The sequence below is a fragment of the Anopheles stephensi genome, unplaced genomic scaffold (genome assembly GCF_013141755.1).
Source record: "Anopheles stephensi strain Indian unplaced genomic scaffold, UCI_ANSTEP_V1.0 ucontig116, whole genome shotgun sequence".
Lineage (NCBI taxonomy): Eukaryota > Metazoa > Arthropoda > Insecta > Diptera > Culicidae > Anopheles > Anopheles stephensi.
The window spans coordinates 23,079-47,291 of NW_023405032.1; the positions used below are offsets into that span (position 1 = coordinate 23,079).

The following is a 24,213-nucleotide window of genomic DNA, read 5'->3' on the forward strand; positions in this document are numbered from 1 at the left end:
ACTGCTCGCCGGTATGCGCCTTTCACAAAAACTGGACCGCAGTAATCAATCCCCGTGATTGAAAAAGGTCGGTTGGAAGTCACTCTCGTCGAAGGGAGATCTGCCATTAGTGTCTCTGATGAGATAGGACGGGCACGGAAACAGGTGAGGCACTGATGATAAGTCCTTCTCGCGTGGTTTCTGCCGCCCAAGATCCAATATCGTTGTCGGCTCGTACTCAGCATCAGCTGTGGTCCCGCATGTAGCAGCGTCTTGTGGAAATGATCCATCAGCAGATGGGCTAACGGATGTCCGTTGGGAACCACGATAGGATGTTTGGTGTCCTCTGATAGCAATGCGTTGCTAAGCCTGCCACCAACACGAATGATGCCGTCTGCTCCCAGCTGCGGATGCAGCCACTTCAGCTTCGATGACGAAGAAATTGATTCCTTCCGTTGTAGTGCTCTTATTTCTTGTGTGAAATAATCCCTCTGCGCTAATCGGCACATTACTTCCTCTGCTTCCTTCAGGTCTGCTGTCGTGATACCAGGGCCAGTATACGATCGACGTTTTGAACAACGGTTGAAGTATTGAACCCAATACGCCATCATTCTTCTGAGCTTCGAGAACGATGAGTATAACGTGAAGACGCGATGGTGCGGTTTCTCGACAACTGCACAGGCCACTGTAGAGGCGCGTCTTTCTGCGGCAGCGTCGTCGTCAAATGACGATATCGATGATTCCGGCCATTGCTCTTCCGGTTGATTTAGCCATGGTGGGCCCTGCCACCATAACGGATTGTTGAGGAGCTCCTTACTCAGGCAGCCGCGTGATGCAAGGTCCGCTGGGTTGTCTATTCCAGCAATGTGTCGCCAAGCACAACCAGTTGTAAGCTGTTGCACTTGCGAGACACGATTGGCGACGAACGGCTTCCAGCAGCTTGGTGATCCTCGTAGCCAATGCACCACGGTGGTTGAATCCGTCCAAAATGTAGCTGGAGCTTGCAACTCGACAGCTGACTTCACACGATTGTAAAGCCAGCTGGCTAATTGTGCTGCGCACAATTCCAGTCGGGCGATGGAGTGCTTGCTGCTTATTGGTGTCACTTTCGTCTTCGAGGCGAACAGTTGAATCGTGACGACTCCCTGTTCGTTGCAGCTCCTGATGTAACAGCATGCTCCATATCCCTTTTCTGACGCGTCGCAAAAGAAATGGAATTGGCTAGAGATGCTGTCAGGTCCAATTGCTACACGAGGAATGTGTAGCTCCTGTAGATGGATCAATTGGTTGTGGAAGTTGATCCATTGTCCTTGAAGGTGATGCGGTAGTTCGTCGTCCCATCCCCAGGGATGTTGCTGGTCCGTCTGAAGAGTCCAGATACGTTGGAGGAATTGCTTCGCCATGGCTTTCACTGGGTCAACAATTCCCAAAGGATCGTAGATCCTGGCGATGCAAGAAAGGACCTTCCGCTTCGTTATTGGCCCAATAACGTAGGGCGCGTTGATTTTGAAACTCATGTTGTCGGAAGATGAGTCCCAAACTAAACCAAGAGTTGCCAGAACTCCTTCGGCTCCCGATTCAGCAGATGGAGTGGCTGCTAACTGCTGTTGGTCCACATGCTGTAGCACGGATGGCTTGTTGGAAGCCCATTTTCGTAGCTCGAACCCCGTCTTCGCGTACAATTCTGCCGTTTGTACTTGTAGGGATTCAGCCTCTGCCGGCGAATCACTTCCAGACACGAAATCATCCACGTAGAAGTCACAGGATCGCGCAGCTGCAGCCGGATATTCCTTCCCATGATCTTCTACCGTTTGTTGTAATGATCGTACTGCCAGGAACGGTGCAGATGCTGTCCCATACGTCACGGTGTTGAGCTCATACTCCTCGATGGGCTCGTTTGGTGAATTCCGCCACAGGATGCGTTGCAGGGATCGATCGGTGGGATGTACCAAAACCTGCCGGTACATTTTAGCCACGTCTGCTGTGAGGGCAACAGCCCTTGTACGGAACCGCAGCAAAATGGAGGTAGCATCCTGTTGAATGGTCGGCCCGACCATTAACGTATCATTCAATGATACTCCCGTTGATGATTTGCTCGATGCGTCAAAGACGACACGGCACTTGGTAGTGGTGCTGTCGGCTTTGAAGACCGGATGATGAGGTAGATAGAACGTCTCAGCGTCCATCGATGTGGCTGCCACCTTGCTCATATGACCTAAGCGAAGGTACTCGTTCATGAAATCAACATAGGCTTGTTGAGTTTCCGGTTCTCTTTGAAGTCGTCGTTCTATTGCTAAGAACCTTCTTAGTGCGCTGGTCTTTGAGTCCCCAAGTTTGCCGATCATTTCGGCTTTCCGGGGAAGTCGAACCACGTATCGACCGTTGATGTCTGTGGTAGTTGTCGCTGTATAATGCTCCTCACACGCACGTTCTTCGTTGCTCCAGCTTGGTGTGCCGCTCACCTCTTCTAGTTCGAAGAATCTCTTCATCAAAGAGTCAAGCTCGTTGGTGTGCGTGACGACTGCACACATTGAAGATGACAATGGTTCCTCGATGATGGTGTTTCCGCTGACAACCCAACCAAATTCGGTTTCTTGGAGCGTTGGCATGTTGTCACCCAACGATAGCCGTCCGGTCCTCAGGATCTCGTAGAAGAGTGATGCTCCCAGTATCAGGTCGATAGGCGCTGGGTTGTTGAACGACGGGTCAGCCAGAACACATGCTTCAGGAATACTCCAGTGGCTGATGTTGATGTACTGTCGTGGCATTTCCACCGTCAGTTTGGGAAGCACTAACATTTCCACCGTTGCATTGTAACTGGAGCATCGGGAATGAATGGTAGTAGTCACGGTGTGTCGCACGTTCGATCCTGCGCTGCCACCAATCCCTGACAAGGGAATGTTTACCAATTTGCGTGGTAAACATAGGAATTGGGCTAGCCTGCCAGTGATGAAGCTGGATTGTGCTCCGCTGTCCAGAAGAACACGTGCCGGATGGGTGACTCCTGCGCTGTCGGTGATGTTGAGCATTGCCGTCGAAAGCAACACAGTGGATGACACAACTGTGGTTAATGTTGTCGTAGCGGTTGTAGATTGTCTTCCAGTAACAGGTGATGGACCAGGTGTTACACGTGAGTTCTCCACATGAATCAACGTGTGATGCCTGCCCTTGCAGTGACGACACGACCATGGTGAGGGACATTTAGAAACTGCATGTCCGGTACCAAAACAGTTGAAGCAGCGGTTCAATGTTTTCAGCTTCTCGATCTTATCCGTAGTCGTCAGTATTAAAAACGTGGGGCACTTGTGTAATGGATGTTGCTGCTTACACAAAGCGCAACAGAGCTGCGGAGGGTTCGGAGTCGATGACACAAATGCCTTGGTGCTCGCTGGTTTTCCCGACGGTTGTCGTTGTTGAGGCTCCTTCGTTGCACAGCTTTCCAACACTTCCGTCTGCCGAGTGATGAACTCAAGAGTTTTGTACAGCTCAGGAAACTCTCCATGCTTTAACGAGCGTTCCCACAACTTCCGAGTTTCCGCATCTAGGCACGATGACAGAATGTGGGTGATGATGAGGTTGCTGGTTCCGTCGATGGGCTTCTCCATGAAGATGAGACCGTCAACATGCGCCTTACAAGTCTCGGCAAGGTGACGAAGATCCTTTGCAGACTCTCGGGGTAGCGCCTTGAGGTGTAACAACCCGGCGATGTGTTTGTCGACGATCAACCGGGGGTTCTCGAACCGCTGGACTAAGATCTCCCATACACTCTCGAAGTTGTTGCTGTTCATCATTGAGGCGTTGATTATGCCGGCAGCCTTTCCTGTCAACGCCTTGTTCAAATGATGAAGTTTCACAGCATCAGACTCATTGGCTCGGCTCATGATGTCCTGGAACATAGCCTTGAACTTTGGCCACTGTTCGTAGCTACCGTCGAACGCAGGCATCGGGATGTGGAGACGGTGTTGCGGCATTACGAGTTGTGCTGCCACCGGCGGAGGCTTGACGTCCATGCTCTGAAGAGATGCCGCTTTCACCAAATATTCGGCCTGGAACACTTCGTCCTCAGCGATGTCCTTGTCCAAATCATACGGTAGCTGCTCGATGAGTTGATTCAGCAGTGTATGTTGTTCAGCCTTCAGCTCTTCCAGCATTTTGGATTGCACTTGTGCAAGTGTTGGATCGGTCTGCATGTTGATCAGCCTTTTATGCACGACCTTCAACTTGATGCGCAACACTTGCACTTGCATGGACACTTCTGGTTGCTGCATTACTGCAGTTTCTGCTCCCGATAACTCCACGGTGTCCATGTCCTTTGTCGACGCACGTGTCACTGGCATGACGTTTCACTGCACTAGCACTGATGACGAAAATACACACTGATGCACAAACACCGATGACGAATTCGGAAACTGCTTGCAGTGCGGCTCCACCTGGTGGGCTGACGGTTGTAACCCCTCGCTGGATGAGCGCCGCTGTGGAACTAATTCGTCAGATAGTTCATTCGATGACAATGGTGGTGCTGGATGAAGATGGCGACAGCTGGAGGGTTGGCGATGTAACTTCCCTCGCTCTCTGCGCACCGATGTGGACCCAATCTGTCCGATTGGTCCGTCGTTGAAGATGGTGACGCCTGGAGGGTTGGCGTTTGTAGCTCCCTCGCTGGACGAGCACCGTTGTGGAACTGATCCCTCGGATCGTTCCCTCGATGAAGATGGTGACGCCTGGAGGGTTGGCGTGTGTAGCTTCCCTCGCTCGACGAGCACCGATCTGCGCACAACTTGCAGTTGGTGCTGGATGAAGATGGCGGCAGCTGGAGGGTTGGCGTTGGAGCTTCCCTCGCTCTCTGCGCACCGCTGTAGAGCGAATCCGTCCGATTGCTCTCTCGATGACGATGGTGACGCCTGGAGGGTTGGCGTTTGTAGCTCCCTCGCTGGACGAAGCACCGATCTGCTCACAAGATGGCGGCAACTGGAGGACTGGCGTTGGAGCTTTCCTCGCTCGCTGCTCACCGATGTGGACCCAATCCGTCCGATTGGTCCGTGTAGACCGGCTGCTCACTGCACACTGAACACCGCGTTTACTGTGATCAACGCTCGATCGCGGACTGAGACGCGGCGATTCGCGAACTGGCACTCGCGTTGATCCGGTTCGAAGGACCAAAATGTAGGGTACGGCCTACTCCGGGAGGGGGAAGGAAAAGGATAGACAGTACGGCCTTTGGTGGTGGTGGACCGGTACCGGGAGAGAATCAGCAGCGACCGTTGGACACTGCCGAACAGATCCACTGCTGGGGAAGGAATGGCACGAGTTGATGGTGAAACCAAGCAGGCCTCGTGCCAAGGGGGGAAAGGAATGGTGAGAACCGTTGGACAATGCCGAACTGGTCACACACCAGGAGTGGAAGGGAATGATGAAGACCGTTGGACAATGCCGAACAGGTCAACACCAGAAGGGAAGGAGAAGGAAGATGTAGCTCGAGCTCAAGGTGGGGTCGGAGAGCGCTAGAGAGTGTCCAATGTTGGTTGCCCGTCAAGGACCTTCAGAGGATTCTTTAGCTGGACTACCTTGGGATGCGAAATAAATTTCAACTCCTAAGCTCTTTGCCGTTTGTCTCCGTCTCCCCTGAATCGCATTTTATTTTCACATAGTCGCTCGAAGCAGCCGTGCTGTACTAGCGATGTTTAGTAAATTACATTCAGGTTCTTTATGGTTCCCTAATCGCACCATAGATGGCGCGACTCGTGTTTAAACAACCCCGGTGTAATGCGGGCGGTCTAACTTTAGGCGCGTTAAATCTCGAACATGTTAAAATTGTTAAATTTGTGAAAAATAGCACTTTTTCAATGTATTTAGCCTGAAAGTGTCTTATTTTTCGTGTTAAAACTGTTAAAATTGTGAAAAATAGCACTTTTTCAATGTATTAAGCCTGAAAGTGTCTTATTTTACATGTAAATACTTGTAAAATTGTGAAAAATAGCACTTTTTCAATGAAATTAGCCTGAAAGTGTCTTATTTGACGTGTAAATACTTGTAAAATTGTGAAAAATAGCACTTTTTCAATGTATTAACCCTGAAAGTGTCTTATTTTACGTGTAAATACTTGTAAAATTGTGAAAAATAGCACTTTTTCAATGAAATTAGCCTGAAAGTGTCTTATTTGACGTGTAAATACTTGTAAATTTGTGAAAAATAGCACTTTTTCAATGTATTAACCCTGAAAGTGTCTTATTTTACGTGTAAATACTTGTAAAATTGTGAAAAATAGCACTTTTTCAATGAACTTAGCCTGAAAGTGTCTTATTTTACGTGTAAATACTTGTAAAATTGTGAAAAATAGCACTTTTTCAATGAAATTAGCCTGAAAGTGTCTTATTTGACGTGTAAATACTTGTAAAATTGTGAAAAATAGCACTTTTTCAATGTATTAAGCCTGTAAGTGTCTTATTTTACGTGTAAATACTTGTAAAATTGTGAAAAATAGCACTTTTTCAATGAACTTAGCCTGAAAGTGTCTTATTTTACGTGTAAATACTTGTAAAATTGTGAAAAATAGCACTCTTTCAATGAACTTAGCCTGAAAGTGTCTTATTTGACGTGTAAATACTTGTAAAATTGTGAAAAATAGCACTTTTTCAATGTATTAAGCCTGAAAGTGTCTTATTTTACGTGTAAATACTGTTAAAATTGTGAAAAATAGCACTTTTTCAATGTATTTAGCCTGAAAGTGTCTTATTTTACGTGTTAAAATTGTTAAATTTGTGAAAAATAGCACTTTTTCAATGTATTTAGCCTGAAAGTGTCTTATTTTTCGTGTTAAAACTGTTAAAATTGTGAAAAATAGCACTTTTTCAATGTATTAAGCCTGAAAGTGTCTTATTTTACGTGTAAATACTTGTAAAATTGTGAAAAATAGCACTTTTTCAATGAAATTAGCCTGAAAGTGTCTTATTTGACGTGTAAATACTTGTAAAATTGTGAAAAATAGCACTTTTTCAATGTATTAACCCTGAAAGTGTCTTATTTTACGTGTAAATACTTGTAAAATTGTGAAAAATAGCACTTTTTCAATGAAATTAGCCTGAAAGTGTCTTATTTGACGTGTAAATACTTGTAAAATTGTGAAAAATAGCACTTTTTCAATGTATTAACCCTGAAAGTGTCTAATTTTACGTGTAAATACTTGTAAAATTGTGAAAAATAGCACTTTTTCAATGAAATTAGCCTGAAAGTGTCTTATTTTACGTGTAAATACTTGTAAAATTGGGAAAAATAGCACTTTTTCAATGAAATTAGCCTGAAAGTGTCTTATTTGACGTGTAAATACTTGTAAAATTGTGAAAAATAGCACTTTTTCAATGTATTAAGCCTGTAAGTGTCTTATTTTACGTGTAAATACTGTTAAAATTGTGAAAAATTGCACTTTTTCAATGTATTTAGACTGAAAATGTCTAATTTTACGTGTAAATATTGTTAAAATTGTGAAAAATAGCACTTTTTCAATGAAATTAGCCTGAAAGTGTCTTATTTTACGTGTAAATACTATTAAAATTGTGAAAAATAGCACTTTTTCAATGTATTTAGCCAGAAAGTGTCTTATTTTACGTGTAAATACTGTTAAAATTGTTAAAAATTGCACTTTTTCAATGTATTTAGCCAGAAAGTGTCTTATTTTACGTGTAAATACTGTAAAAATTGTGAAAAATTGCACTTTTTCAATGAAATTAGCCTGAAAGTGTCTTATTTTACGTGTTAAAACTGTTAAAATTGTGAAAAATAGCACTTTTTCAATGTATTTAGCCAGAAAGTGTCTTATTTTACGTGTAAATACTGTTAAAATTGAGAAAAATAGCACTTTTTCAATGAAATAAGCCAGAAAGTGTCTAATTTTACGTGTAAATACTGTTAAAATTGTGAAAAATTGCACTTTTTTAATGTATTTAGCCAGAAAGTGTCTTATTTGACGTGTAAATACTTGTAAAATTGTGAAAAATAGCACTTTTTCAATGTATTAACCCTGAAAGTGTCTTATTTTACGTGTAAATACTTGTAAAATTGTGAAAAATAGCACTTTTTCAATGTATTAACCCTGAAAGTGTCTTATTTTACGTGTAAATACTTGTAAAATTGTGAAAAATAGCACTTTTTCAATGAAATTAGCCTGAAAGTGTCTTATTTTACGTGTAAATACTTGTAAAATTGTGAAAAATAGCACTTTTTCAATGAAATTAGCCTGAAAGTGTCTTATTTTACGTGTAAATACTTGTAAAATTGTGAAAAATAGCACTTTTTCAATGAAATTAGCCTGAAAGTGTCTTATTATACGTGTAAATACTTGAAAAATTGTGAAAAATAGCACTTTTTCAATGAAATTAGCCTGAAAGTGTCTTATTTGACGTGTAAATACTTGTAAAATTGTGAAAAATAGCACTTTTTCAATGTATTTAGCCTGAAAGTGTCTTATTTTACGTGTAAATACTGTTAAAATTGTGAAAAATAGCACTTTTTCAATGTATTTAGCCTGAAAGTGTCTTATTTTTCGTGTTAAAACTGTTAAAATTGTGAAAAATAGCACTTTTTCAATGTATTAAGCCTGAAAGTGTCTTATTTTACGTGTAAATACTGTTAAAATTGTGAAAAATAGCACTTTTTCAATGTATTAACCCTGAAAGTGTCTTATTTTTCGTGTTAAAACTGTTAAAATTGTGAAAAATAGCACTTTTTCAATGTATTAAGCTTGAAAGTGTCTTATTTTACGTGTAAATACTTGTAAAATTGTGAAAAATAGCACTTTTTCAATGAAATTAGCCTGAAAGTGTCTTATTTTACGTGTAAATACTTAAAAAATTGTGAAAAATAGAACTTTTTCAATGAAATTAGCCTGAAAGTGTCTTATTTGACGTGTAAATACTTGTAAAATTGTGAAAAATAGCACTTTTTCAATGTATTTAGCCTGAAAGTGTCTTATTTAACGTGTAAATACTTGTAAAATTGTGAAAAATAGCACTTTTTCAATGAAATTAGCCTGAAAGTGTCTTATTTTACGTGTAAATACTGTTAAAATTGAGAAAAAAAACACTTTTCCAAAGAAATTAGCCTGAAAGTGTCTTATTTTACGTGTAAATACTTGTAAAATTGTGAAAAATAGCACTTTTCCAATGAAATTAGCCTGAAAGTGTCTTATTTTACGTGTAAATACTGTTAAAATTGAGAAAAAAAAACACTTTTCCAATGAAATTAGCCTGAAAGTGTCTTATTTTACGTGTAAATACTGTTGAAATTGAGAACAAAACACCTTTCCAGTGAAATTAGCCTGAAAGTGTCTTATTTTGCGTGTAAATACTGTTAAAATTGAGAAAAAAACACTTTTCCAATGAAATTAGCCTGAAAGTGTCTTATTTTACGTGTAAATACTGTTCAAATTGTGAAAAATAGCACTTTTTCAATGTATTTAGCCTGAAAGTGTCTTATTTTACGTGTAAATACTTGTAAAATTGTGAAAAATAGCACTTTTTCAATGAAATTAGCCTGAAAGTGTCTTATTTTACGTGTAAATACTGTTAAAATTGAAAAAAAAATTTTCCAATGAAATTAGCCTGAAAGTGTCTTATTTTACGTGTAAATACTGTTAAAATTGAGAAAAAAAAAACACTTTTCCAATGAAATTAGCCTGAAAGTGTCTTATTTTACGTGTAAATACTGTTAAAATTGAAAAAAAAAATTTTCCAATGAAATTAGCCTGAAAGTGTCTTATTTTACGTGTAAATACTGTTAAAATTGAGAAAAAAAATAGCACTTTTTCATTGTATTTAGCCTGAAAGTGTCTTATTTTACGTGTAAATACTGTTAAAATTGAAAAAAAAAATTTTTCCAATGAAATTAGCCTGAAAGTGTCTTATTTTACGTGTAAATACTGTTAAAATTGAGAAAAAAAAAACACTTTTCCAATGAAATTAGCCTGAAAGTGTCTTATTTTACGTGTAAATACTGTTAAAATTGAGAACAAAACACCTTTCCAATGAAATTAGCCTGAAAGTGTCTTATTTTACGTGTAAATACTGTTAAAATTGAGAAAAAAACACTTTTCCAATGAAATTAGCCTGAAAGTGTCTTATTTTACGTGTAAATACTATTAAAATTGAGAAAAAAAAACACTTTTCCAATGAAATAAGCCTGAAAGTGTCTTATTTTACGTGTAAATACTGTTAAAATTGAGAAAAAAAAATTTTCCAATGAAATTAGCCTGAAAGTGTCTTATTTTACGTGTAAATACTGTAAAAATTGAGAAAAAAACACTTTTCCAATGAAATTAGCCTGAAAGTGTCTTATTTTACGTGAAAATACTGTTAAAATTGAGATAAAAACACATTTCCAATGAAATTAGCCTGAAATTGTCTTATTTACGTGTAAATACTGTTAAAATTGAGAACAAAACACTTTTCCAATGAAATTAGCCTGAAAGTGTCTTATTTTACGTGTAAATACTGTAAAAATTGAGAAAAAAAAACTTTTCCAATGAAATTAGCCTGAAAGTGTCTTATTTTACGTGTAAATGCTGTTAAAATTGAGAAAAAAAAAATTTCCAATGAAATTAGCCTGAAAGTGTCTTATTTTACGTGTAAATACTGTTAAAATTGAGAATAAAACACCTTTCCAATGAAATTAGCCTGAAAGTGTCTTATTTTACGTGTAAATACTGTTAAAATTGAGAACAAAACACCTTTCCAATGAAGTTAGCCTGAAAGTGTCTTATTTTACGTGTAAATACTGTTAAAATTGAGAAAAAAACACTTTTCCAATGAAATTAGCCTGAAAGTGTCTTATTTTACGTGTAAATACTGTTCAAATTGAGAAAAAACACTTTTCCAATGAAATTAGCCTGAAAGTGTCTTATTTTACGTGAAAATACTGTAAAAATTGAGAACAAAACACCTTTCCAATGAAATTAGCCTGAAAGTGTCTTATTTTACGTGTAAATACTGTTAAAATTGAGAAAAAAACACTTTTCCAATGAAATTAGCCTGAAAGTGTCTTATTTTACGTGTAAATACTGTTCAAATTGAGAAAAAAACACTTTTCCAATGAAATTAGCCTGAAAGTGTCTTATTTTACGTGTAAATACTGTAAAAATTGAGATAAAAACACATTTCCAATGAAATTAGCCTGAAAGTGTCTTATTTTACGTGTAAATACTGTTAAAATTGAGAACAAAACACCTTTCCAATGAAATTAGCCTGAAAGTGTCTTATTTTACGTGTAAATACTGTTCAAATTGAGATAAAAACACATTTCCTATGAAATTAGCCTGAAAGTGTCTTATTTTACGTGTAAATACTGTTAAAATTGAGAACAAAACACCTTTCCAATGAAATTAGCCTGAAAGTGTCTTATTTTACGTGTAAACACTGTTCAAATTGAGAAAAAAAATTTCCAATGAAATTAGCCTGAAAGTGTCTTATTTTACGTGTAAATACTGTTAAAATTGAGAAAAAAAACACTTTTCCAATGAAATTAGCCTGAAAGTGTCTTATTTTACGTGTAAATACTGTTAAAATTGAGAAAAAAACACTTTTCCAATGAAATTAGCCTGAAAGTGTCTTATTTTACGTGTAAATACTGTTAAAATTGAGAAAAAAACACTTTTCCAATGAAATTAGCCTGAAAGTGTCTTATTTTACGTGTAAATACTGTTAAAATTGAGATAAAAACACTTTCCAATGAAATTAGCCTGAAAGTGTCTTATTTTACGTGTAAATACTGTTAAAATTGAGAAAAAAACACTTTTCCAATGAAATTAAGCCTGAAAGTGTCTTATTTTACGTGTAAATACTGTTAAAATTGAGAAAAAAACACTTTTCCAATGAAATTAGCCTGAAAGTGTCTTATTTTACGTGTAAATACTGTTAAAATTGAGAAAAAAACACTTTTCCAATGAAATTAGCCTGAAAGTGTCTTATTTTACGTGTAAATACTGTTAAAATTGAGAAAAAAACACTTTTCCAATGAAATTAGCCTGAAAGTGTCTTATTTTACGTGTAAATACTGTTAAAATTGAGAAAAAAACACTTTTCCAATGAAATTAGCCTGAAAGTGTCTTATTTTACGTGTAAATACTGTTAAAATTGAGAAAAAAACACTTTTCCAATGAAATTAGCCTGAAAGTGTCTTATTTTACGTGTAAATACTGTTAAAATTGAGAAAAAAACACTTTTCCAATGAAATTAGCCTGAAAGTGTCTTATTTTACGTGTAAATACTGTTAAAATTGAGAAAAAAACACCTTTTCCAATGAAATTAGCCTGAAAGTGTCTTATTTTACGTGTAAATACTGTTAAAATTGAGAAAAAAACACCTTTCCAATGAAATTAGCCTGAAAGTGTCTTATTTTACGTGTAAATACTGTTAAAATTGAGAAAAAAACACTTTTCCAATGAAATTAGCCTGAAAGTGTCTTATTTTACGTGTAAATACTGTTAAAATTGAGAAAAAAACACTTTTCCAATGAAATTAGCCTGAAAGTGTCTTATTTTACGTGTAAATACTGTTAAAATTGAGAAAAAAACACTTTTCCAATGAAATTAGCCTGAAAGTGTCTTATTTTACGTGTAAATACTGTTAAAATTGAGAAAAAAACACCTTTCCAATGAAATTAGCCTGAAAGTGTCTTATTTTACGTGTAAATACTGTTAAAATTGAGAAAAAAACACTTTTCCAATGAAATTAGCCTGAAAGTGTCTTATTTTACGTGTAAATACTGTTAAAATTGAGAAAAAAACACTTTTCCAATGAAATTAGCCTGAAAGTGTCTTATTTTACGTGTAAATACTGTTAAAATTGAGAGAAAAAACACTTTTCCAATGAAATTAGCCTGAAAGTGTCTTATTTTACGTGTAAATACTGTTAAAATTGAGAAAAAAACACTTTTCCAATGAAATTAGCCTGAAAGTGTCTTATTTTACGTGTAAATACTGTTAAAATTGAGAACAAAACACCTTTCCAATGAAATTAGCCTGAAATTGTCTTATTTTACGTGTAAATACTGTTCAAATTGAGAAAAAAACACTTTTCCAATGAAATTAGCCTGAAAGTGTCTTATTTTACGTGTAAATACAGTTAAAATTGAGATAAAAACACATTTCCAATGAAATTAGCCTGAAAGTGTCTTATTTTACGTGTAAATACTGTTAAAATTGAGAAAAAAACACTTTTCCAATGAAATTAGCCTCAAAGTGTCTTATTTTACGAGTAAATACTGTTAAAATTGAGAAAAAAACACTTTTCCAATGAAATTAGCCTGAAAGTGTCTTATTTTACGTGTAAATACTGTTAAAATTGAGAACAAAACACCTTTCCAATGAAATTAGCCTGAAAGTGTCTTATTTTACGTGTAAATACTGTTCAAATTGAGAAAAAAACACTTTTCCAATGAAATTAGCCTGAAAGTGTCTTATTTTACGTGTAAATACAGTTAAAATTGAGAAAAAAACACTTTTCCAATGAAATTAGCCTGAAAGTGTCTTATTTTACGTGTAAATACTGTTAAAATTGAGAAAAAAACACTTTTCCAATGAAATTAGCCTGAAAGTGTCTTATTTTACGTGTAAATACTGTTAAAATTGAGAAAAAAACACTTTTCCAATGAAATTAGCCTGAAAGTGTCTTATTTTACGTGTAAATACTGTTAAAATTGAGAAAAAAACACTTTTCCAATGAAATTAGCCTGAAAGTGTCTTATTTTACGTGTAAATACTGTTAAAATTGAGAAAAAAACACTTTTCCAATGAAATTAGCCTGAAAGTGTCTTATTTTACGTGTAAATACTGTTAAAATTGAGAAAAAAACACTTTTCCAATGAAATTAGCCTGAAAGTGTCTTATTTTACGTGTAAATACTGTTAAAATTGAGAAAAAAACACTTTTCCAATGAAATTAGCCTGAAAGTGTCTTATTTTACGTGTAAATACTGTTAAAATTGAGAAAAAAACACTTTTCCAATGAAATTAGCCTGAAAGTGTCTTATTTTACGTGTAAATACTGTTAAAATTGAGAAAAAAACACTTTTCCAATGAAATTAGCCTGAAAGTGTCTTATTTTACGTGTAAATACTGTTAAAATTGAGAAAAAAACACTTTTCCAATGAAATTAGCCTGAAAGTGTCTTATTTTACGTGTAAATACTGTTAAAATTGAGAAAAAAACACTTTTCCAATGAAATTAGCCTGAAAGTGTCTTATTTTACGTGTAAATACTGTTAAAATTGAGAAAAAAACACTTTTCCAATGAAATTAGCCTGAAAGTGTCTTATTTTACGTGTAAATACTGTTAAAATTGAGAAAAAAACACTTTTCCAATGAAATTAGCCTGAAAGTGTCTTATTTTACGTGTAAATACTGTTAAAATTGAGAAAAAAACACTTTTCCAATGAAATTAGCCTGAAAGTGTCTTATTTTACGTGTAAATACTGTTAAAATTGAGAAAAAAACACTTTTCCAATGAAATTAGCCTGAAAGTGTCTTATTTTACGTGTAAATACTGTTAAAATTGAGAAAAAAACACTTTTCCAATGAAATTAGCCTGAAAGTGTCTTATTTTACGTGTAAATACTGTTAAAATTGAGAAAAAAACACTTTTCCAATGAAATTAGCCTGAAAGTGTCTTATTTTACGTGTAAATACTGTTAAAATTGAGAAAAAAACACTTTTCCAATGAAATTAGCCTGAAAGTGTCTTATTTTACGTGTAAATACTGTTAAAATTGAGAAAAAAACACTTTTCCAATGAAATTAGCCTGAAAGTGTCTTATTTTACGTGTAAATACTGTTAAAATTGAGAAAAAAACACTTTTCCAATGAAATTAGCCTGAAAGTGTCTTATTTTACGTGTAAATACTGTTAAAATTGAGAAAAAAACACTTTTCCAATGAAATTAGCCTGAAAGTGTCTTATTTTACGTGTAAATACTGTTAAAATTGAGAAAAAAACACTTTTCCAATGAAATTAGCCTGAAAGTGTCTTATTTTACGTGTAAATACTGTTAAAATTGAGAAAAAAACACTTTTCCAATGAAATTAGCCTGAAAGTGTCTTATTTTACGTGTAAATACTGTTAAAATTGAGAAAAAAAACACTTTTCCAATGAAATTAGCCTGAAAGTGTCTTATTTTACGTGTAAATACTGTTAAAATTGAGAAAAAAACACTTTTCCAATGAAATTAGCCTGAAAGTGTCTTATTTTACGTGTAAATACTGTTAAAATTGAGAAAAAAACACTTTTCCAATGAAATTAGCCTGAAAGTGTCTTATTTTACGTGTAAATACTGTTAAAATTGAGAAAAAAACACTTTTCCAATGAAATTAGCCTGAAAGTGTCTTATTTTACGTGTAAATACTGTTAAAATTGAGAAAAAAACACTTTTCCAATGAAATTAGCCTGAAAGTGTCTTATTTTACGTGTAAATACTGTTAAAATTGAGAAAAAAACACTTTTCCAATGAAATTAGCCTGAAAGTGTCTTATTTTACGTGTAAATACTGTTAAAATTGAGAAAAAAACACTTTTCCAATGAAATTAGCCTGAAAGTGTCTTATTTTACGTGTAAATACTGTTAAAATTGAGAAAAAAACACTTTTCCAATGAAATTAGCCTGAAAGTGTCTTATTTTACGTGTAAATACTGTTAAAATTGAGAAAAAAACACTTTTCCAATGAAATTAGCCTGAAAGTGTCTTATTTTACGTGTAAATACTGTTAAAATTGAGAAAAAAACACTTTTCCAATGAAATTAGCCTGAAAGTGTCTTATTTTACGTGTAAATACTGTTAAAATTGAGAAAAAAACACTTTTCCAATGAAATTAGCCTGAAAGTGTCTTATTTTACGTGTAAATACTGTTAAAATTGAGAAAAAAACACTTTTCCAATGAAATTAGCCTGAAAGTGTCTTATTTTACGTGTAAATACTGTTAAAATTGAGAAAAAAACACTTTTCCAATGAAATTAGCCTGAAAGTGTCTTATTTTACGTGTAAATACTGTTAAAATTGAGAAAAAAACACTTTTCCAATGAAATTAGCCTGAAAGTGTCTTATTTTACGTGTAAATACTGTTAAAATTGAGAAAAAAACACTTTTCCAATGAAATTAGCCTGAAAGTGTCTTATTTTACGTGTAAATACTGTTAAAATTGAGAAAAAAACACTTTTCCAATGAAATTAGCCTGAAAGTGTCTTATTTTACGTGTAAATACTGTTAAAATTGAGAAAAAAACACTTTTCCAATGAAATTAGCCTGAAAGTGTCTTATTTTACGTGTAAATACTGTTAAAATTGAGAAAAAAACACTTTTCCAATGAAATTAGCCTGAAAGTGTCTTATTTTACGTGTAAATACTGTTAAAATTGAGAAAAAAACACTTTTCCAATGAAATTAGCCTGAAAGTGTCTTATTTTACGTGTAAATACTGTTAAAATTGAGAAAAAAACACTTTTCCAATGAAATTAGCCTGAAAGTGTCTTATTTTACGTGTAAATACTGTTAAAATTGAGAAAAAAACACTTTTCCAATGAAATTAGCCTGAAAGTGTCTTATTTTACGTGTAAATACTGTTAAAATTGAGAAAAAAACACTTTTCCAATGAAATTAGCCTGAAAGTGTCTTATTTTACGTGTAAATACTGTTAAAATTGAGAAAAAAACACTTTTCCAATGAAATTAGCCTGAAAGTGTCTTATTTTACGTGTAAATACTGTTAAAATTGAGAAAAAAACACTTTTCCAATGAAATTAGCCTGAAAGTGTCTTATTTTACGTGTAAATACTGTTAAAATTGAGAAAAAAACACTTTTCCAATGAAATTAGCCTGAAAGTGTCTTATTTTACGTGTAAATACTGTTAAAATTGAGAAAAAAACACTTTTCCAATGAAATTAGCCTGAAAGTGTCTTATTTTACGTGTAAATACTGTTAAAATTGAGAAAAAAACACTTTTCCAATGAAATTAGCCTGAAAGTGTCTTATTTTACGTGTAAATACTGTTAAAATTGAGAAAAAAACACTTTTCCAATGAAATTAGCCTGAAAGTGTCTTATTTTACGTGTAAATACTGTTAAAATTGAGAAAAAAACACTTTTCCAATGAAATTAGCCTGAAAGTGTCTTATTTTACGTGTAAATACTGTTAAAATTGAGAAAAAAACACTTTTCCAATGAAATTAGCCTGAAAGTGTCTTATTTTACGTGTAAATACTGTTAAAATTGAGAAAAAAACACTTTTCCAATGAAATTAGCCTGAAAGTGTCTTATTTTACGTGTAAATACTGTTAAAATTGAGAAAAAAACACTTTTCCAATGAAATTAGCCTGAAAGTGTCTTATTTTACGTGTAAATACTGTTAAAATTGAGAAAAAAACACTTTTCCAATGAAATTAGCCTGAAAGTGTCTTATTTTACGTGTAAATACTGTTAAAATTGAGAAAAAAACACTTTTCCAATGAAATTAGCCTGAAAGTGTCTTATTTTACGTGTAAATACTGTTAAAATTGAGAAAAAAACACTTTTCCAATGAAATTAGCCTGAAAGTGTCTTATTTTACGTGTAAATACTGTTAAAATTGAGAAAAAAACACTTTTCCAATGAAATTAGCCTGAAAGTGTCTTATTTTACGTGTAAATACTGTTAAAATTGAGAAAAAAACACTTTTCCAATGAAATTAGCCTGAAAGTGTCTTATTTTACGTGTAAATACTGTTAAAATTGAGAAAAAAACACTTTTCCAATGAAATTAGCCTGAAAGTGTCTTATTTTACGTGTAAATACTGTTAAAATTGAGAAAAAAACACTTTTCCAATGAAATTAGCCTGAAAGTGTCTTATTTTACGTGTAAATACTGTTAAAATTGAGAAAAAAACACTTTTCCAATGAAATTAGCCTGAAAGTGTCTTATTTTACGTGTAAATACTGTTAAAATTGAGAAAAAAACACTTTTCCAATGAAATTAGCCTGAAAGTGTCTTATTTTACGTGTAAATACTGTTAAAATTGAGAAAAAAACACTTTTCCAATGAAATTAGCCTGAAAGTGTCTTATTTTACGTGTAAATACTGTTAAAATTGAGAAAAAAACACTTTTCCAATGAAATTAGCCTGAAAGTGTCTTATTTTACGTGTAAATACTGTTAAAATTGAGAAAAAAACACTTTTCCAATGAAATTAGCCTGAAAGTGTCTTATTTTACGTGTAAATACTGTTAAAATTGAGAAAAAAACACTTTTCCAATGAAATTAGCCTGAAAGTGTCTTATTTTACGTGTAAATACTGTTAAAATTGAGAAAAAAACACTTTTCCAATGAAATTAGCCTGAAAGTGTCTTATTTTACGTGTAAATACTGTTAAAATTGAGAAAAAAACACTTTTCCAATGAAATTAGCCTGAAAGTGTCTTATTTTACGTGTAAATACTGTTAAAATTGAGAAAAAAACACTTTTCCAATGAAATTAGCCTGAAAGTGTCTTATTTTACGTGTAAATACTGTTAAAATTGAGAAAAAAACACTTTTCCAATGAAATTAGCCTGAAAGTGTCTTATTTTACGTGTAAATACTGTTAAAATTGAGAAAAAAAACACTTTTCCAATGAAATTAGCCTGAAAGTGTCTTATTTTACGTGTAAATACTGTTAAAATTGAGAAAAAAACACTTTTCCAATGAAATTAGCCTGAAAGTGTCTTATTTTACGTGTAAATACTGTTAAAATTGAGAAAAAAACACTTTTCCAATGAAATTAGCCTGAAAGTGTCTTATTTTACGTGTAAATACTGTTAAAATTGAGAAAAAAACACTTTTCCAATGAAATTAGCCTGAAAGTGTCTTATTTTACGTGTAAATACTGTTAAAATTGAGAAAAAAACACTTTTCCAATGAAATTAGCCTGAAAGTGTCTTATTTTACGTGTAAATACTGTTAAAATTGAGAAAAAAACACTTTTCCAATGAAATTAGCCTGAAAGTGTCTTATTTTACGTGTAAATACTGTTAAAATTGAGAAAAAAACACTTTTCCAATGAAATTAGCCTGAAAGTGTCTTATTTTACGTGTAAATACTGTTAAAATTGAGAAAAAAACACTTTTCCAATGAAATTAGCCTGAAAGTGTCTTATTTTACGTGTAAATACTGTTAAAATTGAGAAAAAAACACTTTTCCAATGAAATTAGCCTGAAAGTGTCTTATTTTACGTGTAAATACTGTTAAAATTGAGAAAAAAACACTTTTCCAATGAAATTAGCCTGAAAGTGTCTTATTTTACGTGTAAATACTGTTAAAATTGAGAAAAAAACACTTTTCCAATGAAATTAGCCTGAAAGTGTCTTATTTTACGTGTAAATACTGTTAAAATTGAGAAAAAAACACTTTTCCAATGAAATTAGCCTGAAAGTGTCTTATTTTACGTGTAAATACTGTTAAAATTGAGAAAAAAACACTTTTCCAATGAAATTAGCCTGAAAGTGTCTTATTTTACGTGTAAATACTGTTAAAATTGAGAAAAAAACACTTTTCCAATGAAATTAGCCTGAAAGTGTCTTATTTTACGTGTAAATACTGTTAAAATTGAGAAAAAAACACTTTTCCAATGAAATTAGCCTGAAAGTGTCTTATTTTACGTGTAAATACTGTTAAAATTGAGAAAAAAACACTTTTCCAATGAAATTAGCCTGAAAGTGTCTTATTTTACGTGTAAATACTGTTAAAATTGAGAAAAAAACACTTTTCCAATGAAATTAGCCTGAAAGTGTCTTATTTTACGTGTAAATACTGTTAAAATTGAGAAAAAAACACTTTTCCAATGAAATTAGCCTGAAAGTGTCTTATTTTACGTGTAAATACTGTTAAAATTGAGAAAAAAACACTTTTCCAATGAAATTAGCCTGAAAGTGTCTTATTTTACGTGTAAATACTGTTAAAATTGAGAAAAAAACACTTTTCCAATGAAATTAGCCTGAAAGTGTCTTATTTTACGTGTAAATACTGTTAAAATTGAGAAAAAAACACTTTTCCAATGAAATTAGCCTGAAAGTGTCTTATTTTACGTGTAAATACTGTTAAAATTGAGAAAAAAACACTTTTCCAATGAAATTAGCCTGAAAGTGTCTTATTTTACGTGTAAATACTGTTAAAATTGAGAAAAAAACACTTTTCCAATGAAATTAGCCTGAAAGTGTCTTATTTTACGTGTAAATACTGTTAAAATTGAGAAAAAAACACTTTTCCAATGAAATTAGCCTGAAAGTGTCTTATTTTACGTGTAAATACTGTTAAAATTGAGAAAAAAACACTTTTCCAATGAAATTAGCCTGAAAGTGTCTTATTTTACGTGTAAATACTGTTAAAATTGAGAAAAAAACACTTTTCCAATGAAATTAGCCTGAAAGTGTCTTATTTTACGTGTAAATACTGTTAAAATTGAGAAAAAAACACTTTTCCAATGAAATTAGCCTGAAAGTGTCTTATTTTACGTGTAAATACTGTTAAAATTGAGAAAAAAACACTTTTCCAATGAAATTAGCCTGAAAGTGTCTTATTTTACGTGTAAATACTGTTAAAATTGAGAAAAAAACACTTTTCCAATGAAATTAGCCTGAAAGTGTCTTATTTTACGTGTAAATACTGTTAAAATTGAGAAAAAAACACTTTTCCAATGAAATTAGCCTGAAAGTGTCTTATTTTACGTGTAAATACTGTTAAAATTGAGAAAAAAACACTTTTCCAATGAAATTAGCCTGAAAGTGTCTTATTTTACGTGTAAATACTGTTAAAATTGAGAAAAAAACACTTTTCCAATGAAATTAGCCTGAAAGTGTCTTATTTTACGTGTAAATACTGTTAAAATTGAGAAAAAAACACTTTTCCAATGAAATTAGCCTGAAAGTGTCTTATTTTACGTGTAAATACTGTTAAAATTGAGAAAAAAACACTTTTCCAATGAAATTAGCCTGAAAGTGTCTTATTTTACGTGTAAATACTGTTAAAATTGAGAAAAAAACACTTTTCCAATGAAATTAGCCTGAAAGTGTCTTATTTTACGTGTAAATACTGTTAAAATTGAGAAAAAAACACTTTTCCAATGAAATTAGCCTGAAAGTGTCTTATTTTACGTGTAAATACTGTTAAAATTGAGAAAAAAACACTTTTCCAATGAAATTAGCCTGAAAGTGTCTTATTTTACGTGTAAATACTGTTAAAATTGAGAAAAAAACACTTTTCCAATGAAATTAGCCTGAAAGTGTCTTATTTTACGTGTAAATACTGTTAAAATTGAGAAAAAAACACTTTTCCAATGAAATTAGCCTGAAAGTGTCTTATTTTACGTGTAAATACTGTTAAAATTGAGAAAAAAACACTTTTCCAATGAAATTAGCCTGAAAGTGTCTTATTTTACGTGTAAATACTGTTAAAATTGAGAAAAAAACACTTTTCCAATGAAATTAGCCTGAAAGTGTCTTATTTTACGTGTAAATACTGTTAAAATTGAGAAAAAAACACTTTTCCAATGAAATTAGCCTGAAAGTGTCTTATTTTACGTGTAAATACTGTTAAAATTGAGAAAAAAACACTTTTCCAATGAAATTAGCCTGAAAGTGTCTTATTTTACGTGTAAATACTGTTAAAATTGAGAAAAAAACACTTTTCCAATGAAATTAGCCTGAAAGTGTCTTATTTTACGTGTAAATACTGTTAAAATTGAGAAAAAAACACTTTTCCAATGAAATTAGCCTGAAAGTGTCTTATTTTACGTGTAAATACTGTTAAAATTGAGAAAAAAACACTTTTCCAATGAAATTAGCCTGAAAGTGTCTTATTTTACGTGTAAATACTGTTAAAATTGAGAAAAAAACACTTTTCCAATGAAATTAGCCTGAAAGTGTCTTATTTTACGTGTAAATACTGTTAAAATTGAGAAAAAAACACTTTTCCAATGAAATTAGCCTGAAAGTGTCTTATTTTACGTGTAAATACTGTTAAAATTGAGAAAAAAACACTTTTCCAATGAAATTAGCCTGAAAGTGTCTTATTTTACGTGTAAATACTGTTAAAATTGAGAAAAAAACACTTTTCCAATGAAATTAGCCTGAAAGTGTCTTATTTTACGTGTAAATACTGTTAAAATTGAGAAAAAAACACTTTTCCAATGAAATTAGCCTGAAAGTGTCTTATTTTACGTGTAAATACTGTTAAAATTGAGAAAAAAAACACTTTTCCAATGAAATTAGCCTGAAAGTGTCTTATTTTACGTGTAAATACTGTTAAAATTGAGAAAAAAACACTTTTCCAATGAAATTAGCCTGAAAGTGTCTTATTTTACGTGTAAATACTGTTAAAATTGAGAAAAAAACACTTTTCCAATGAAATTAGCCTGAAAGTGTCTTATTTTACGTGTAAATACTGTTAAAATTGAGAAAAAAACACTTTTCCAATGAAATTAGCCTGAAAGTGTCTTATTTTACGTGTAAATACTGTTAAAATTGAGAAAAAAACACTTTTCCAATGAAATTAGCCTGAAAGTGTCTTATTTTACGTGTAAATACTGTTAAAATTGAGAAAAAAAACACTTTTCCAATGAAATTAGCCTGAAAGTGTCTTATTTTACGTGTAAATACTGTTAAAATTGAGAAAAAAACACTTTTCCAATGAAATTAGCCTGAAAGTGTCTTATTTTACGTGTAAATACTGTTAAAATTGAGAAAAAAACACTTTTCCAATGAAATTAGCCTGAAAGTGTCTTATTTTACGTGTAAATACTGTTAAAATTGAGAAAAAAACACTTTTCCAATGAAATTAGCCTGAAAGTGTCTTATTTTACGTGTAAATACTGTTAAAATTGAGAAAAAAACACTTTTCCAATGAAATTAGCCTGAAAGTGTCTTATTTTACGTGTAAATACTGTTAAAATTGAGAAAAAAACACTTTTCCAATGAAATTAGCCTGAAAGTGTCTTATTTTACGTGTAAATACTGTTAAAATTGAGAAAAAAACACTTTTCCAATGAAATTAGCCTGAAAGTGTCTTATTTTACGTGTAAATACTGTTAAAATTGAGAAAAAAACACTTTTCCAATGAAATTAGCCTGAAAGTGTCTTATTTTACGTGTAAATACTGTTAAAATTGAGAAAAAAACACTTTTCCAATGAAATTAGCCTGAAAGTGTCTTATTTTACGTGTAAATACTGTTAAAATTGAGAAAAAAAACACTTTTCCAATGAAATTAGCCTGAAAGTGTCTTATTTTACGTGTAAATACTGTTAAAATTGAGAAAAAAACACTTTTCCAATGAAATTAGCCTGAAAGTGTCTTATTTTACGTGTAAATACTGTTAAAATTGAGAAAAAAACACTTTTCCAATGAAATTAGCCTGAAAGTGTCTTATTTTACGTGTAAATACTGTTAAAATTGAGAAAAAAACACTTTTCCAATGAAATTAGCCTGAAAGTGTCTTATTTTACGTGTAAATACTGTTAAAATTGAGAAAAAAACACTTTTCCAATGAAATTAGCCTGAAAGTGTCTTATTTTACGTGTAAATACTGTTAAAATTGAGAAAAAAACACTTTTCCAATGAAATTAGCCTGAAAGTGTCTTATTTTACGTGTAAATACTGTTAAAATTGAGAAAAAAACACTTTTCCAATGAAATTAGCCTGAAAGTGTCTTATTTTACGTGTAAATACTGTTAAAATTGAGAAAAAAACACTTTTCCAATGAAATTAGCCTGAAAGTGTCTTATTTTACGTGTAAATACTGTTAAAATTGAGAAAAAAACACTTTTCCAATGAAATTAGCCTGAAAGTGTCTTATTTTACGTGTAAATACTGTTAAAATTGAGAAAAAAACACTTTTCCAATGAAATTAGCCTGAAAGTGTCTTATTTTACGTGTAAATACTGTTAAAATTGAGAAAAAACACTTTTCCAATGAAATTAGCCTGAAAGTGTCTTATTTTACGTGTAAATACTGTTAAAATTGAGAAAAAAACACTTTTCCAATGAAATTAGCCTGAAAGTGTCTTATTTTACGTGTAAATACTGTTAAAATTGAGAAAAAAACACTTTTCCAATGAAATTAGCCTGAAAGTGTCTTATTTTACGTGTAAATACTGTTAAAATTGAGAAAAAACACTTTTCCAATGAAATTAGCCTGAAAGTGTCTTTTTTACGTGTAAATACTGCTAAAAATTAGTGTAAAACTGTAAAAAAAAAACACTTTTCCAATGAA

The 24,213-nt window shown here is 32.8% G+C and overlaps 1 protein-coding gene across 1 annotated transcript; it reads right to left on the minus strand.

Annotated features, from left to right (window-relative positions):
* Nucleotides 1-217: 217 nt before the first annotated feature.
* LOC118515249 lies at nt 218-4,316 on the minus strand (the record flags this gene model as incomplete). The annotated part of the gene is made up of 1 exon (XM_036061931.1): nt 218-4,316. A coding segment is annotated over exon 1 (4,099 nt), but the record flags the coding sequence as incomplete, so codon positions are not given.
* Nucleotides 4,317-24,213: the final 19,897 nt, after the last annotated feature.